The 15,762-nt window shown below is 39.6% G+C and overlaps 1 protein-coding gene across 1 annotated transcript in view; it reads left to right on the top strand.

Annotated features, from left to right (window-relative positions):
- The window catches only part of PKD1L2 (polycystic kidney disease 1-like 2), a 41,980-nt gene that overhangs the window by 9,690 nt on the left and 16,528 nt on the right, over positions 1-15,762 (top strand). Inside the window, exons 8-25 of the mRNA XM_010021505.1 lie at positions 84-488; positions 1,583-1,698; positions 3,555-3,672; positions 4,272-4,479; positions 5,195-5,315; positions 5,568-5,709; positions 6,419-6,619; positions 6,838-6,983; positions 7,456-7,650; positions 8,493-8,618; positions 9,981-10,163; positions 11,212-11,336; positions 12,192-12,318; positions 13,417-13,551; positions 14,240-14,442; positions 14,686-14,702; positions 14,880-15,073; positions 15,496-15,726. Of these exons, the coding sequence (XP_010019807.1) occupies positions 84-488; positions 1,583-1,698; positions 3,555-3,672; positions 4,272-4,479; positions 5,195-5,315; positions 5,568-5,709; positions 6,419-6,619; positions 6,838-6,983; positions 7,456-7,650; positions 8,493-8,618; positions 9,981-10,163; positions 11,212-11,336; positions 12,192-12,318; positions 13,417-13,551; positions 14,240-14,442; positions 14,686-14,702; positions 14,880-15,073; positions 15,496-15,726 (2,993 nt within the window). The remainder of the gene's footprint in view (positions 1-83; positions 489-1,582; positions 1,699-3,554; positions 3,673-4,271; positions 4,480-5,194; positions 5,316-5,567; positions 5,710-6,418; positions 6,620-6,837; positions 6,984-7,455; positions 7,651-8,492; positions 8,619-9,980; positions 10,164-11,211; positions 11,337-12,191; positions 12,319-13,416; positions 13,552-14,239; positions 14,443-14,685; positions 14,703-14,879; positions 15,074-15,495; positions 15,727-15,762) is intronic.

Below are 15,762 nucleotides of genomic sequence, written 5' to 3'. Positions count from 1 at the left end.
GGGACTCCTTTACAATACTGAACACTGCACAATCCAGCAGCCTGTTACACAAACTGTGAGAAATCTGAACTGTCTTTTTGCAGGCAGTGGAGTGACCTACATTATACTGGCAGATAACATGACACTCACTCAATCCAGTGCAAAGGAAGGAGTTATGCCTCACAATCTGACACTCGACAGCACCTCTCAAGAGCTGCTAGGCCCAGGGATACATCAGCTGGAAATCAAAGCATCCAGCAACACAACCGCATCGGAGATCTCTGAGAGCATCACTGTTCACCTCATTGAGCCAGTATCTGGTCTTCAGGCTGCAGTAGTTTCTCACACTCTGCAGCTGGGGGAGGATTTGGAGGTGAATGTCTCTGTGTCTCATGGTGCCCCAGATAAGCTGAAGTTTGAGGTGATTGGATCTAATGAAACTCACTGTCACAAAGAAGATGGTCCTCACAGGGGACCTAGGACGTACATCATTCCCATGCGCTCTGAAGGTACAGCATGCTGACAGCTTCTGTATTTCTAAGACACTCACAGCTGAGTAGAGAAGTTCACATAAACAGCATCCTGGGGTAGGGGACAATAAAGTACAGCTGAATTTGGTAGCTTTTCTAACTGCTCAGACTTGGTCTGCAGAACAGTGTGAACAGCACTGTCTTACCCACTTTTGAGCAAGTAAATTAAACTGGCAAATGAGTCTGCACATGGAGACCGAAAGCAAGACTTCAACTGTTTTTTGCTGTAATAATGCATAGCGAACCAGGGTTTCTTTTTTCATAACACAACTTGATTTAAGTACAAATGATGACATTTTCCTGAATCTCAAAGAGTTTTCCTCCTGTTCCTTCATATGTGTAACTTTTTAAATTTACACACCTCTGCATTTTACACCACAGTAAATAATAATCTGAGGCTATCTCAGTAGAGCTAAAGAAAAGGGGAGCTTTTCTCTGTGTCGGTCTGTAACACTTAGTTTTTGTCGGACTTTCTTATGAATAAGCTTTTTAGTAATTTTTTCTTTCCATTATTAAGAAATCAAAGTGTTTAAAATGTGGATTAAGGAGATTGTCCTTAAGAGTTAATTCACTGGCAGAAGATAAAAAAGTTTCCTCCTCTAATGAACTATTCAAATCCCATGCCAAAGCTGGAACACTAAAGCTATTTATAATTTCATTTTATGTTCTAAAATTATTTAATATTGAAAGTGTTACTGGGTGTCCCTATACCCATTTGAACATCCCTTCCCTTCAGGCAGAAATATTAAACAAGGCAGCTGCTCTCTCAAGCTGCCTAAATTCATTTGGACTGCCATATTTGCACATCCCTAGTCTCCTGTGTGGTGATATCATAGCTAGCTGACAAAGAATAGCATTGCAAGTCCTAGGACAAAGGCAGCTGTGTTATTAAAAAGCTGAGATAAAGAGAAATAACATTCCTTGAAAAGCCTTTCAGCAGTGGAAACTCATCACGAAAGCCCCAAAGCTATTATCAGAAAAGAATAGGATTTTCTTTAGGAATTGGATTTTATATCCCAAACATGACGGGCTGGTCCCACTGCTATTCTTAACTGGCTGTTTGTCTTCTGTAGGTACTTTCCTAGTGAAAGTGGTGGCCATCAACGCCTTCTCAAACATGAGTCTGGATCTCGGGTTCATCACTGTGTTGGCAAACAGTTCTCATAAAAAAGGTAATTGCATTAATCTGGCAGTGCTGGGTTTGACCACGTAAGTGTCTTTTTGCAATCAGAACATATCACAGAGTGTTTATGGTTTGCATCTAGTAATTGCTTTCCTTCTAGCAACAGTGCTGAAAACATTTGCGGAGGCTTCTTCCTGATGAAGGCAGATTCTCTGGCTTTGAAGTAGTCATAAATCATCATCACTCTGAATATGTTACACATTGCACATTTGTTGTTTGTCCTAGAAATAATTAGTGAAGTTTACAGCTTGGGACATAGCTCTGAAACCAGGAAATATTTGCATCACAGCAGTTTCATAAATTACTGTCAGTAAATGCTTCTAGATGGCTCACCCTTGTATTTACAAAACAGATTATACCAGTAATAAAGTGACTTTAGTACTAATCTCACTGAGACTTCCCTCATTTTTAATTTGTACATCTATGAAACTCCATCATATGAACTTGTGTTTATTTACACCGTTATGTTTGAAGAATCAGGATCATCTTTTTTATACTATATGACTAGCTTGTTTTTGCAATTTTACCTATTGTAACTAGTCTGCTTATCACAGTTCTAGAGTCTGATTCTTACAGCACATCTTTCAGACTGCCAGTCATCAAATCCTGTGTATTTAAGTCATATTCACTGAGGATGTCCGAAAGCTTTACAGGTACCACTAAAATATTTGGCTCTTTTTTGTATTCAGCAGATTCCGCTAAGGAGGAAGGCATCTCTGAAGCAAACATCCAAAAGACAAATGTAAGCATTATTTCCAGATCTTTCTTTAAAATTGAAATGCTTAGAAGTTTTTCTTACCACTAAAAGTGCTGCATAAGATACTGCAAAGAATTATCTGTAGCATACTCGATTATGGACTAGACTTGCTATGCCCCATATGGTTTAACATAAAATCTACACCAAAAGCCTCTGAGACAAATGTGTTTACAGGCATTCAATCTACAATTCATAGCAGAGTGCAAGTACTAATTACAAGATTAGAGAAAATGAACTCTTCACAATCATTCAGTTTTAAAAGTTGCAATGTGCTTACATGAATGTCTTTAATTATCTCCTTGACTAAAGCAAACCTGCCTTTGAGGGGCTATCCTTCAAGCAGAGTTTAATATATTAATATACTGTTTCTAAGTGTTTTCTGCTTCTGTGTTGGAATGTTTAAGTTACTTTGCAAAGAAGAAATTTCCAATTTATGTCAAACTGAGAAACTAATGATACACCAATTGCTAGCAGCTGCAAAGATTTAATAAAATTACTGAATGGAATATTTTGTTCTCATAAAGGTCTAGTTTTTAAGTGTAACACTAGCAGATAGATGTCTGCTACAGGAGACGTGCTGCTTCACAGATTGCCTGTAATAACATATTGCATCAGAGACGTATCAGTCTAATTCAGAACTAAGTTCATCACAGTTGTTGCACAGAAAGACAAACTCAGCCACCTCCTTCTTCTCTTTATAGCTGTAATGTACCCAATTCAGATAAAAAAGGAATGTACTAAAAGAGGTACTGGAAGACAAGTGATTGGCCAGGGGTTAAAAGTCTTGGTCCAGAAGTGGAAAATTAAGAGGAATTAGTTTCCTAAGTACCTGCATTAGTTTTGAAATGGGAGCTGGGCTCCTGAGCCTCTTTGCATTTGGGAGTATTTTGCCACACAATTTCTCTGTGCCATCTGCTTTTATTCCCACAGCTTTTACTCCGCTTCTACATACAGGGAAATATCATTTAAGCTACAGATCTTCATACAGTGACTTGGGGTTTAACCTTTAAAACCTTTTTCATTATAAAGAAGTAAATGTGTGTTTATACACATTATACACATTATAACACATTCCTGTTCTAATTGATATTTACTTATTATTTAGGATCACAAAAGAAAAAACAAAATACATATTAGACCAAGGCGCCATGTGGATCCTTTCACAACTGTTACACTTGGCTGGCCAGACAACAACAGTAATTCCAGTTTTCTTTGGTCTTGTGGTATGTGTTTTTCCTGAGCTTTACACACCAACTTCTATTTGATGAGTAACAAACTCACTGTCATATCAGATCATATGAAAATCTGACTAAAGGATGGTTCACTTTCTGACTTTAATGTTTGCCACTCGCTGCACATGAAGAATGTCCTTCTACCTTACCCTGATTTTAACACTGAACTAATTATTCTACACGATGGATTAGTACTCATCGTCTTTTCCCAAAGGTTTCATTTTTTTAAGAGCAGTCTAAGCCCTCATCCTCATAGTCAAGAACTAGTCCCAAGTGACTTACATAGTTTGCCATTTGCAAGATACATGTGTCCCAATAAATCAGCAACAATTAGCATTAAACATGGTGCAAAAACATTTATGGCTGAAAACTAGATTGAGATTCAGGACGTTTGTGGTCAGTCCCCATATTTATCCCTGACCTAATGCATTAGGTACTCTGTACTCTGAACTCTGATTACCCACTCTTTAAACTGGGTTCAGGAAATTTGTTTGCTCCATAAATCTCTTTGAAACCTATGGCAGGGAAGTCCTTTATAAGAGTCCTGGGATGTTATGACTATTTTAATTATAAAGGAAATGTTTGTGCAGGAGTTTGCTGGCCTGCATGGAACCAATGTGTGCAGCAACAGATAATCCTAACCCACCAAAGTGAGGTGCAAATCCCACCTTCCTGCCTTCCGCCTCCAAAGTCAGCAGTGACTGTCAGGGTTACAGTCCAGAACCATGGCAATGAAGAGGGGCAGGATGAGCAATGTCTCTATGTGACTGCAAAACAAGGACTGCAACTGGAAATCAGGTCTGTTTCTAAACCCTGGTATTCACTTCTTAATACTATTACTGCACAAACACAGTGCAAGTCCACAGTTACCAATAATAATGATTATGAATTGATAATGTACTTACTGTTGTAAATCTATGTTAGGAATTATCATCATAGGAATTACAGACAAAATGGGTCTTGTTGCATTTTCCAGTCCACATCTCTGAACATAATCTCTTTATAAACTGAAAAAAGTTCTTCCCAAAACCATTTAGGGGTTTTGACCCCACTGCATCTTTCAATGTTGGATATTTCCATATTCAAACCTCAATGAAATAATGGGAATAAATGCCATAAGACATGTCCAGAGTTTGTCCTAGACACCCAGGTACACATTAGTGCCTTAAAAATATCTGTTCTTCAAGAGTCTAGTGCCTTATTAAAGAACAGTGGCAGTTCAATGATCTACTCATATAACCATTTAAGGAGCTTAAATACAGGCAGGCTTCATTTGAGAGCCTGAATCAGTTTTGTAACATAAACAGTTTGAGGGCACTGGGCCTCAGTCATGTTGAAAATGGGAGATGAAGGTTCCTAAATCTCTTGCTTTAGAATTAAGTATTTCACTTTTTGCACGTCACGTGTCATCTGTCTTGTATTGCAGGGCTTTTGCAGAGTAAAAACAATCAGCATCAAGGAGTATGACACCTCACACTGTTACCCTCTGTAATACCATCTTACTTCCTTACAGGTGTGAGGCAAACTGCAAGCCAGTGAATGCTAGTGAGGATGTTGTTTTGAGTGTCTCTGGACAGCAGGACTTCCAGGCCATATACTATAACTGGTATTTAGATAACACATTCCAAGCCAAGGTGAGAGCATCGCATTCACCAGAAATACTGCACACATTAAAACAAACATCCATCCTGAGGGAAAGCCATCAGAGTGATACGTTGTCAAATGGATGTTCTGGAAATAACAGTGAAGACTGAGACAAGGGGGTGTCTGGTTTGGGAGGGGTTATAATGATGGGCACCAAACTGCCACCCTGCTCTTGATAAATCACAACAGAAATGAGCAGAGTGTCTCTAGTGTCATGTTTTCTTTTCTTTCTGATTTTCCAGCCTATGATCCTCCCTCCAGCCTGTGGCCTGACTGGTTTCTGGCAGAACTCTTTGAATTTGCTTCAAAGCAACACATCCTTGTTGAGAATAAACAGCTCCTTCTTGCAGACACAGGGAGAAGCTTTTCAGATTAAAGTAACAGGTAAGGGCAAGCAGGGTTACTCAGACTATCTTTGAGATAGTCTCTGCTGTGGTGACACCACACTGATGTTACACACACACAGCCTCGCTGATGAATATGAAGTTAAATTAGTCCACAAGTTGAAAGGTGTTACTTTATATGTGAGTTCTTTAAAATAATTAAGAGCTAAGTTTGTTCAGGGCTATTGCACAGCAGGACAAATACAGTTGTCTTACTCCAAACTGTTAATAACTTTGCTAAGGCTCATTTGGTAACGAAGCTATGCTAAATGCTTGAACAAATAATACAGCTTTGCTTCATAATGCAAACACTACTATGTTCATAAGGAAGAAGTTCTGTACTGTGAGGGTGCTGAGGCACTGGAATGGGTTGCCCAAAGAAGTGGTGAATGCTTCATCCCTGGCAGTGTTCAAGGCCAGGTTGGACAGAGCCTTGGGTGACATGGTCTAGTGTGAGGAGGTTGGAACTGGATGATCTTAAGGTCCTTTCCAACCCAAACCGTTCTGTGATTCTATGATTCTATGTTGTTAATAGTTCTTTTCCTCTTACGGCTTATTCAGAAGTGGGATTTCACTTCTGATTAGCCCCCCCCCTGCTGTTTCTGATGCCTGCACACACAGCACCATTGCCAAGCAGGCTAGATTAATGTCTGAAGGCTGGTGCTGCTGAGGCATGACCATTGCTGATGTTCTGCTCCCTCCACTCCCAGCAATGACTCAGCATGGCTATGGGGAGGAAACGTACCTTGTCAGCACCGTGCCTCCGCCCCAGATCCCCACTTGTGCCGTGTCTCCCAAGCAGGGATCGGTGCTCACCACGTTCGCAGTCTCCTGCAGTGCTCCTTGCTTGCCAGGTTCATGCCAACCCAGTCACAACAGGCAGCTCACATACTGCTTCTACCTGAAACCAAGTAAGTCCTGAGGTGAACTGTTTGGATAACTGCTTCCCCCTCTTCCTAGCAAGACTGTTAACTATTGCAAACAAAAGCAAAGGCACAAGCTGCTCTGCTCCCAGGGACACTAACAGCAATGCAATCAGGCCTGCACAGAGCATGTCTAATGTTCCCTGTTTAAAAACAGGAGATGAATCTGTGGTATCTGGTAGGTGACCCCCTCTTTCCTGTTTCAGATTCTCTCCTGGACTGTGGCCCGGATCCTGAACTCTTCCCAGTTTTTCTTCCACTTGGAGAAGAGGAAAATGATTTCATTTTACACATGACAATTACTGTTAGCAATGTCTTTGGTGATACAGTTCAAACTAGTGCTTCAGTGAAGGTACACAGTAAGATTACTTTATTTCAAGACCTCTCAAGTAGATACCTGACCCCTGATTCACTTTTGCAGCTTCTTCCTATTTTATACATATTACTTCCTTCTGAACATGCCATAATGACCGCTTTCCTATCTGACAGAGATTATTCCCTGTGGACTCAAGGTAGTCAAAAGAATCTCCCACCGTCCTTTTGTAGAATAAAGTTTAAAAGATGATCTATTTGGACATTGGGCAGCATAAGCTATATTTAGTAAGACTGGACCTACCCTGTGTAGGCCCCAGAAGACTGCTTCTGCCCCAGTGTCCAAGTAAGGAGATCCTTATCAGGAGCTAAAACAGAACCATTAAAAACTGGGGAACACAAAGTCTTCTGCCCCACTCCAGCAAGGCTATCAGTAAGACGATCATGGAAGCAGTTCAAAGATAATTATAACAGTGTTGGCAATGTTAAGAGCATATCTGATTTCTTCACAGGTTGGACACGCAGATGTGATCGATGGCAACCTGACCCTGCAAGCTATTGTATCTGAGAAGGCCAACACCATCCTGAAAGACAGCAACAACAGCATGAGTCTTTTCCAGCTGTATAAATCAGTGACCTCTGTCCTTAACCAGGAGACCCAAGAGGAAAGCTTTAACGTATCTTTACAGACAAACACACGAAAAGAGGTCAGCCAGACCCTGGTTTTCTTGCAGTACAGTGCAATATAATGGACTCTTTATATTCTTTGACAGCTCTTAAGTAATATAAAGCTCATATATCACCACCTGATTTCAAGTTTCTAGCATCTGTCTCAGTCTTTGGCACAAGTTTCAGCTATTTTTCACTATTTGCCCACATAAATAATTCGATTTATCATCCAACAGTAAAAGAATTCATTCTCAATTCTTATTTCACTAATGTAAACTAATTTGGATGGTGTTTTAAAAGGTAAAATCAACCTGATTTTCCACAAACAATTTAAGTATTAACAAAATGGCCTCTCCTCTGGGATAAATATCCTATCTAATTTTCTCCAAAAGTACTAGGTGGCAGGTAATTTTAGTTTGTTCATTTCAGCTACCAGCTTATGTTTCAGTTACAAGCTTATTATTTGTACAGTTCTTTGAGTCCTTCGGATTGAAAGATCTAGAGAAATGCAATGTATCCTTCAATTATGATTCATTACTTGAGTAACATCAATCATGGCTCTGCTTTCTCTGGAAGTGGCATTTATAAAGTAATTCACATGCATTAGTACAAATTCTCACAAGTAAATCTCCTTGCTATTCATGGATGTTAAGCATATAAATTCTCCGTACTGGGAGGTAACTTAAATCTCATGATTACACAGTTGCTAAGGCAAGTGGCATCTTGTCAGTAGACCTAATATCAGTTCAAATGATCCTTGTTGTGGAGTCTTACTCTACCACATAATTTACAGCAAGCCTGGCTGTCAATGTACAGCACTATTCACGCAGTCCTAATTAGCATCTTATTCCTTTGCCTAATTATGCCTTTTCATCCCAAGCTCCGAGGGCTGATGCTGACAACTCTCTCTGCTGTTAATGTGACATCAATGCAGACTGCTCTTAAGATGTCAGAAGTATTGAAAGAAATCACTTACAAGAGTGAAGAGCTGTCTGTCTCAGCACAAGTAAGAAGCAATCTACCTTACATCTTCTCACAGTAACAGTATAGACTCTATTGCACCCTGCTGACCTTGGAAGAGTTTGAGTGCCTTACAATTATCTGTTCTTACCCATTTTTTTCAACTGCACCAGCATGTGCATTTTGACCAGAAGGAAATACATTTTTTCTGTTTAGAGTTAGTGAATTTATTCAGATATTGTCTCAGCAACCTCTACAATTCAAGATATAAGCATCTCACATTTTAGGATACATTTTTAAGATAGAAATCTTAACTTAGCCAGAGGCATGTTAGAATGTATGTTTTATCTTGAAGAAAAACTGTCCAGGAGTGTTTATCTACAATTGCACAGATCTGTTTGTCCCTGATCCACACACTGTCACAAAATGCATGTAGCAAGCTGTCAGTGAGGCAGGGACTTGTCAGCACCCAGAGGAACTGGGCACAGATGTTCAGATTGGCCTCATGAAAGTATTTCTTGAATGCCATGGCAACATGGCATTATTAGTAGATTATGCTATTTAGGCATAAGGAGTGAGTGAGCACATGGGAGAACAGAACAAACTGTTACCGGGGAAGTTTCCCAAATATGCTAGCAATAGGAGAAGCTGTCCTGATTTCTGATGTATTATACTGTTGCAGCCAGACAATGGCTTGGGAGCATTTCAGCAGTATGTGGTTAACTTTGGCAAGACAACAACATAGCTCAGATTCAGCACTCACCCTACAGTAAGGCTGCTAAGTGTTTGCAGACTGTGGGAATGGCTATGTTCAAGCTTGCAGTGAATTTGCTTGGCTCCCTCACCATCCTGGGCTAAAAGCTGGCCGGTGCTTTCACAATCACAAAGCAATCACTGGCTGCATTCAGACACCAAATAAAAACTGTAAAACTCATTGTCCCTTGGCACTCAGCACAGCACCAGGACAAAGGTGTTCCTTGCTGTTAATCCAGTAGCGTTTGTGAAAACTGAGATTGAAACGCACAGGCACTTGACTTTATGGTGGTAGATTTTGGATACACCACCCAAGAGTGTAACCTAATTTACATTACTGTATATCTAAACTGTATCCCTGCCCAGTGTTTGACACACAGGCTTCCTTCAGATGTTATTAATCTTGTTTATGCAATAAACCTGTAGAAGCAGACTGAATTTTTCAGGTCTGTGTTATGTTTTAGTATACCATCTAGTGTATCATCTTTATTGGTGTTTGAGGTATACACCAGTACAAATAATTACAGTAAAAACAGCGTTAGCCACAAATATTATGTGATTACCTATGTTGCAATGTTCAGTGAATGACACAAGTGTCACTTCTGTCATTTGCAGTACCAACACATGTAAACTTTTCACCTTGTTGCCCATGCAGGTAGAAGCAAGCAACACTCTGAAAGATGTCAGTGCTTCCTTGCTCACTGTAAACACAGAGGGCAGTAGAGATGATCAGAAGCTAAAGGATGCAGCCAATTACCTATTTAATGCAGTGAGCAACGTTCTTAAAGCTTCTGTAGGAAAGAGAGCTGTGAACACTTCTGTGTCAGAGGCAGAACAGGTAATTTTGCTTTGGTTCAGTTTGTAGTGGACTGTTTGTGTCAACATGTGCTTGCTCTGGAGGGTTTGTAAGACTTCTGCTGCCTCTCATACCTTTAAATTGGCACTGGGTAGGATTCCCTGTGACACCATGGTGGATTTGAATATCAAACAAAACTTCTCCCCAGTTAGTTAGACCTATTAGACTGAGGTCTGCTAACAAAGATGATAAAAGCCTCTTACAATATGTTGCATTTAAGGCTGAACAAGGCAGAGCACCAGAAAGCACAGCAGCAGTGTATGACCTCTAACGGATGACAAGCACACACAGACTTTATTCAGATCTTATTCTATACCCTTCTTTCCCCCCATAATTCAGGAAACCCACAGGTACTCAGTATTCACGATTGGCCACACTGCTTCAAAGCTGCAATCAGCTCTGGTTGCTGCTTACACTTTTCCAGGAAGCCCACTCTGTTTTCCTACTCAGAATTATGCAACATGTTTGTTTCACCCTATCCTTTCCTATCAAAATATGAATTGTCACAGTTGCCTTTCTGTGACTGGACATATTTCAACTTTCATCCCTGCAAAGGAGTAGGGCATGAAATAAGTCTAACCTGAGAGAAAAGGTTATGAACTGTTCAGACTCCCCTGGGATAACACACTAATAACACGCAATTGAATCTTGCTTCTGCAAGTAACTAAACACTAAAGTGTGCTGCTAAAGGGCATTAGTGTTCAGAAGTACATGAATATATTGAATTAAATTGATGTTGTGTTTATAGTGCTTCAAGTTTCAATGTGTAGAGGTATAAATAATAGAACATAAAAGTAAAAGCTGTAAGATATTTATATGCTGTCTGCAATGCTTTAATAAGAATTACAGAAATCAAATTGCTGATTGAAATAACTTTCTCTGAGATTAACTAGCACATCACAAAGTCTGCCAGCTTTGTAAGACACTGAACATCAGTACTTACTCCTTAAAGGGTGTAAAGGCAAATAACATGCCTCTTGATGATTCTAAAGAGCTCTGTTGCAAGTTTCATTCTCTAATCCTTTTCCAGAGTTCAGTGTCTCAGCAGCTTCTGAATACAGTTGAAAATCTGCAGAGTGCCCTCCTGTTTGGGAAGGAACCAGATGATGAACCAACAGTCCTTACCACTCCCTCTGCCACAATGTATACACACAGGTAACAGAACAGGGTCTCCCACCCAGGCTCCTCAGAGCTGGTCAAATTTGCCCAAATATTCATGACATTGCCCTTACATGGAATCACCCAAATAAATATGTAGCATAACGACAACTTACATGACTACAGCATGTATTTTTGTAGTTTATTTGACAACAGTGCAACGAGGCTGCCATTACTGATACTAATAACAGGTTGGACTCCGATTAGCTTCAATAACACCACCTTAGAAATTCTCATGCTGTGTCTTCTTTGACCAGCAGAGAGTTTACTACTATTTCCTGGATGAGGCAGTAGTCACTTACCTTTGAATTTACGTGGAAAATGCATGTCATGCCAGTTAAGGTTTTTTTCTTTCCATGTTGCCAATAATGACATGTTATACACAATTGTTACCAGCTTGGCAGAAGCAAATAAAATAAATAAATAAATAAAAGCATCCTGACAAGCATTCTCCATTCCCTATAATCATCCCTAACTTGTTTCCTGAGAGCCTGGTTTTCATCCATCCACATTTAACTGTGCATTCAAATGAAGAGCATCTTCACAGAGAAACCAGGTACATCTTTCACATGAGTACAGCTAGTTGGGTACAAGTTCCTGTCCAGATACACCAATTCCATCTTTTTTTTTATGCTTCTGTGGTAGCATTGCGTGGAGTACAGATTAATGTGCAAAGTGTTTACTGGTAGGGTTAGAAATAATAGTTCTGTGACTGAGTTATGCTCCCTGAGTCAGAAAGCTTTTTCTCTAGATATGAAGTCCATGCTATTGATGGCTTTTTCTGTTTGTTCCTTCCCTCTGCCACCTATTTTGTTTATTCTGTTTTGCTTGTCTCCAACTCTAACTGGACAGATTACAAACAGAAAACATGGATCGCACATCCATTAATATCTCCAATTCCAGCTCTGCCAGCTTTACTCTCCCATCTGCTTCCTCTCTCAGTGTTTCAGGAGTTGATGATGAGACAGTGGATATAAGGGCAAGTAAACAGCTTTTCTCTGACTCAGTGTGATACACAATTTACATTTGTAATCCAGCAGGTTTAGAATCTTTTCTCCTTTTACAGTGAACACACAAGCACGCAAATCATCCCTCCTGTCATGCCAAGAGAATAATTTGAAATACTTTTGGTCAAAGGAGCCTTCATTTATCTTAATTGCATTAGCTAAGAGACCTGAAAGCTTAAATTCCCCATTCCATCAGCCCCTCACATACATCCCTGATTGATACTTGCATGGCTAGACGAGGCAATGGAATGAGTCAATATCTGTAAACCTATTTGTTCACATTTCGTGGTCTGAGGAAGACAAAACAGCTCATGTCACCATTAACACTAACCTGCAGAAATCCTGTCTCATCCCAGCTAGAAATACATGAGTTTGAGGCACTCGGATCCTACGCAAGACAAAAGGTCTGCAAATATCTTCTAATAACACATCTTCAGTCTGAATTAGGAGATGGTGTTTTCCCCCTCAGAACAATTGATTGCATAATATTGTCATATTTTTATAATACATTTTTAAAGGCTTCTCTGGTTGGTCAGACACTCTCATTGCAACTTTTCCAGCTCTGCTAGAAAACGTCCCGATCCAACTAAAACCAATGGAAAAACACATCCATTGACTTATCTGAGCACTTAGGCGAAGCTCCTGAATCCTCTTATTGGACCAATGACTTTAACATCTCTTCCGTGTATTGCTATCATAGCAGATGTAGACTTCTGTTCCTAATTCCAAGAGGAGTGCCACAGCCTGGCTTTGGTAGAGTTACTTTCAAAAGGCTTATGTAATTCCATTTTGATATCTGGTGTCTAAAAGGAAAAAGAGTGACAAGGAACGGACAACAATAAACACTGTTGTACACATATCACATTTCACAACCAAAATCGCTCTAAAGGTTTGGTTTAACCTACCTTAGAGATAAGGCAACTTCTTATTTAAATCTGGATGCAGGCTTCTTTTAGGCTAAGTACAGTTTGGGTCTGAGCTCAAGCTTTTACTGTTCAGTGATTTAGAGTGTGAATATAAGAAATACGGACAATGACTCAACTGATTGATTGTTAATTTCTTGCTAATAGATGGTGAGCTTTGCCGTGAATCCCTTTTTCTCCAGTGACACCAGTTTTGACATTAGTGGAACAGTGGGAGGTCTGAGTCTAACTGGTCTGGATGGCTTAATGATACCAGTCAGCAATCTCAAAGAGAACATTGAGGTAAACCTGCTATTTTCTATCCCTCTCCATCTTTGCTCATTTTCCCCTTTCCCTGTTAATGAATAGTCATTTGTGTCATCATCTTCTGTGAGATAACTGCAAATGGTGGTAGTGTTTGTAACATCATGTAACAGGATCATTGTCCCTGCATTTATGATGGAGGGATTTGTGTGATGTGACAAATGAAATAACTGATATTTCTGTTGTTACTTAAAATGGAGGTATCTTATTCTTTATTTAAATGGGTGTGAGAATGCTAATGGTTGTAGAAAAAGACTCCAGATTACAGTCATCCCAAAACACAACCTAATGCCTGATTTTCTCATCCAACAATTATGTGTTTATATTACTACTGTTAGGGCTTCTCAGCTGATGTATAAGCTGACATAGAAACCATTTGTACATGCACTTCATGTAGCCAGTCTTTCAGCCATAATCTCAGCTCTCAGCTGAGAAATGCACCACGCGTCACAGTCTTTGGGATGAGCCTACACAGGTTTGAAGTGAACTTTCCAGAGGCTAGCTGAGAGTATTGAGGAAATTACTTTGAAGCCAGTATTTTTTGCTGGCCATGCTTTCCCTAAGTTATGAAAAAAGTTTGTCTAGCATGTGGCTATATTGTGCTCACAGATAATAGAAGCAAGATGCTTTGCTGTATCTGAAGCTATGTCTTTCTGTTTAAAAATAGATAATGTTACCAAGGCTTTCAGCAACTCAGGAAGATAAGATTCTGTTGAATGTGGGCAATTTTAGCACATTCCAAGTCAATGTTACCTCAGAAAACACATCTGTAGTGATCCACCTGGAATCTGAACGTGACATTCCACTAATACTCTACTTAGGGTATGGTTATCGTCCAAATGAAACTAACTACAATATGAAAAATCATCTGTTCTGTAAGAAAACTGCTGGAGGTAAGATATTTGTTAGTGACCCATGGACACTGTGCGTTCTGGGCTCATATGCTCAAAAGACATTCGCTACCCACAGCAAGCCAGGTAAAGTCAGTATGGGGAGTGCTCATCCACAACTTAACAGCACATGCATATATTTGCAGAATGAACCTTGATTGTGAGTTCAGGCATCTAACTGAAAAGAAACCTGTCAAAGGAGTTTCAATCTGTGATGTGTCAGGGTTCCAGTCTCTAGCAGTGTGTTCTATTAGTTGTTCACTAACAGAAGCAGATTGGGATGCTTTGAACATGAGTTGCTAAAAATTATTTCGTATCTGTTTCTTCAGTTTGTTTATTTGATTATATGCAATACAGCTGCATACTGCTTCTTAGCATTTTTATAAATACATTGAAACTAAAATATTTATGTTCAAGGTGAGACAAATGCCTGGGTTCTTAGCCCAGAAGAACTAATTTTTGGAGAGGGAACCTACTACTTCATGGTTTTACAAGATCTGGGAGTGGATTCCACAGCCTATGACAGGCTAACTATAGCTGTCACTTGCTTTGCATCCCGCTGTGTATTTTGGGATGAACACCAGGGGAACTGGAACAGCTATGGATGTCATGTAAGTAGAGCGAAACAAAACAATCTTTATATTATATTCAAAGCCAGCCATTATAACCACCAGTAAAATGATAACACTGAACTCACACCATAAATAAAGATCATTCTGAGATGTTTTAATAAACTGAAGAAGTTTAGTCATACTGGACTAAGTTTCAAATGACATTTCCATTTCAATTTCTTGGGATGGGCTTTTATATAAGAAGAAATAGAACCATTCTGACAGGGTTGTATTATATTATAATGCCTGCTTCTGGCTAGACATTAGAACTAATATTCCTTATTGGAATTCAACCAATTCCTTTCTGTATAGCAGTTCTCCACACTAACTTACCAATCTCAGCACTGCCTTTTCTTTTGCTTGGTAAGTTATCTAATACTTTGAAGCCAAACATTTTATCAGGATTTTTTTCTGGTTTTTAGGTAGGACCAAAAACAAATCCTAGAAGCACACAGTGCCTCTGCAACCATCTGACTTTCTTCGGGAGCTCCTTTTTCGTCATACCCAATGCCATAGATGTTAGCAAAACTGCACAGCTTTTTGGTACATTTGTGGACAACCCTGTGGTGGTGACAACTGTAGGATGCGTACTTCTGATGTACGTGCTTGTAGTTATTTGGGCTAGAAGGAAAGACATCCAGGATGATGCCAAAGTAAGTCTTCAGCTAATAAAGACTAAATGTATTTAG

The sequence above is a fragment of the Nestor notabilis genome, unplaced genomic scaffold, assembly GCF_000696875.1.
Source record: "Nestor notabilis isolate BGI_N333 unplaced genomic scaffold, ASM69687v1 scaffold21579, whole genome shotgun sequence".
In the NCBI taxonomy this organism is placed as follows: domain Eukaryota; kingdom Metazoa; phylum Chordata; class Aves; order Psittaciformes; family Psittacidae; genus Nestor; species Nestor notabilis.
The sequence above is the reverse complement of the archived record's forward strand: the minus strand, read 5'-3'. Positions and strand labels throughout refer to the sequence as shown.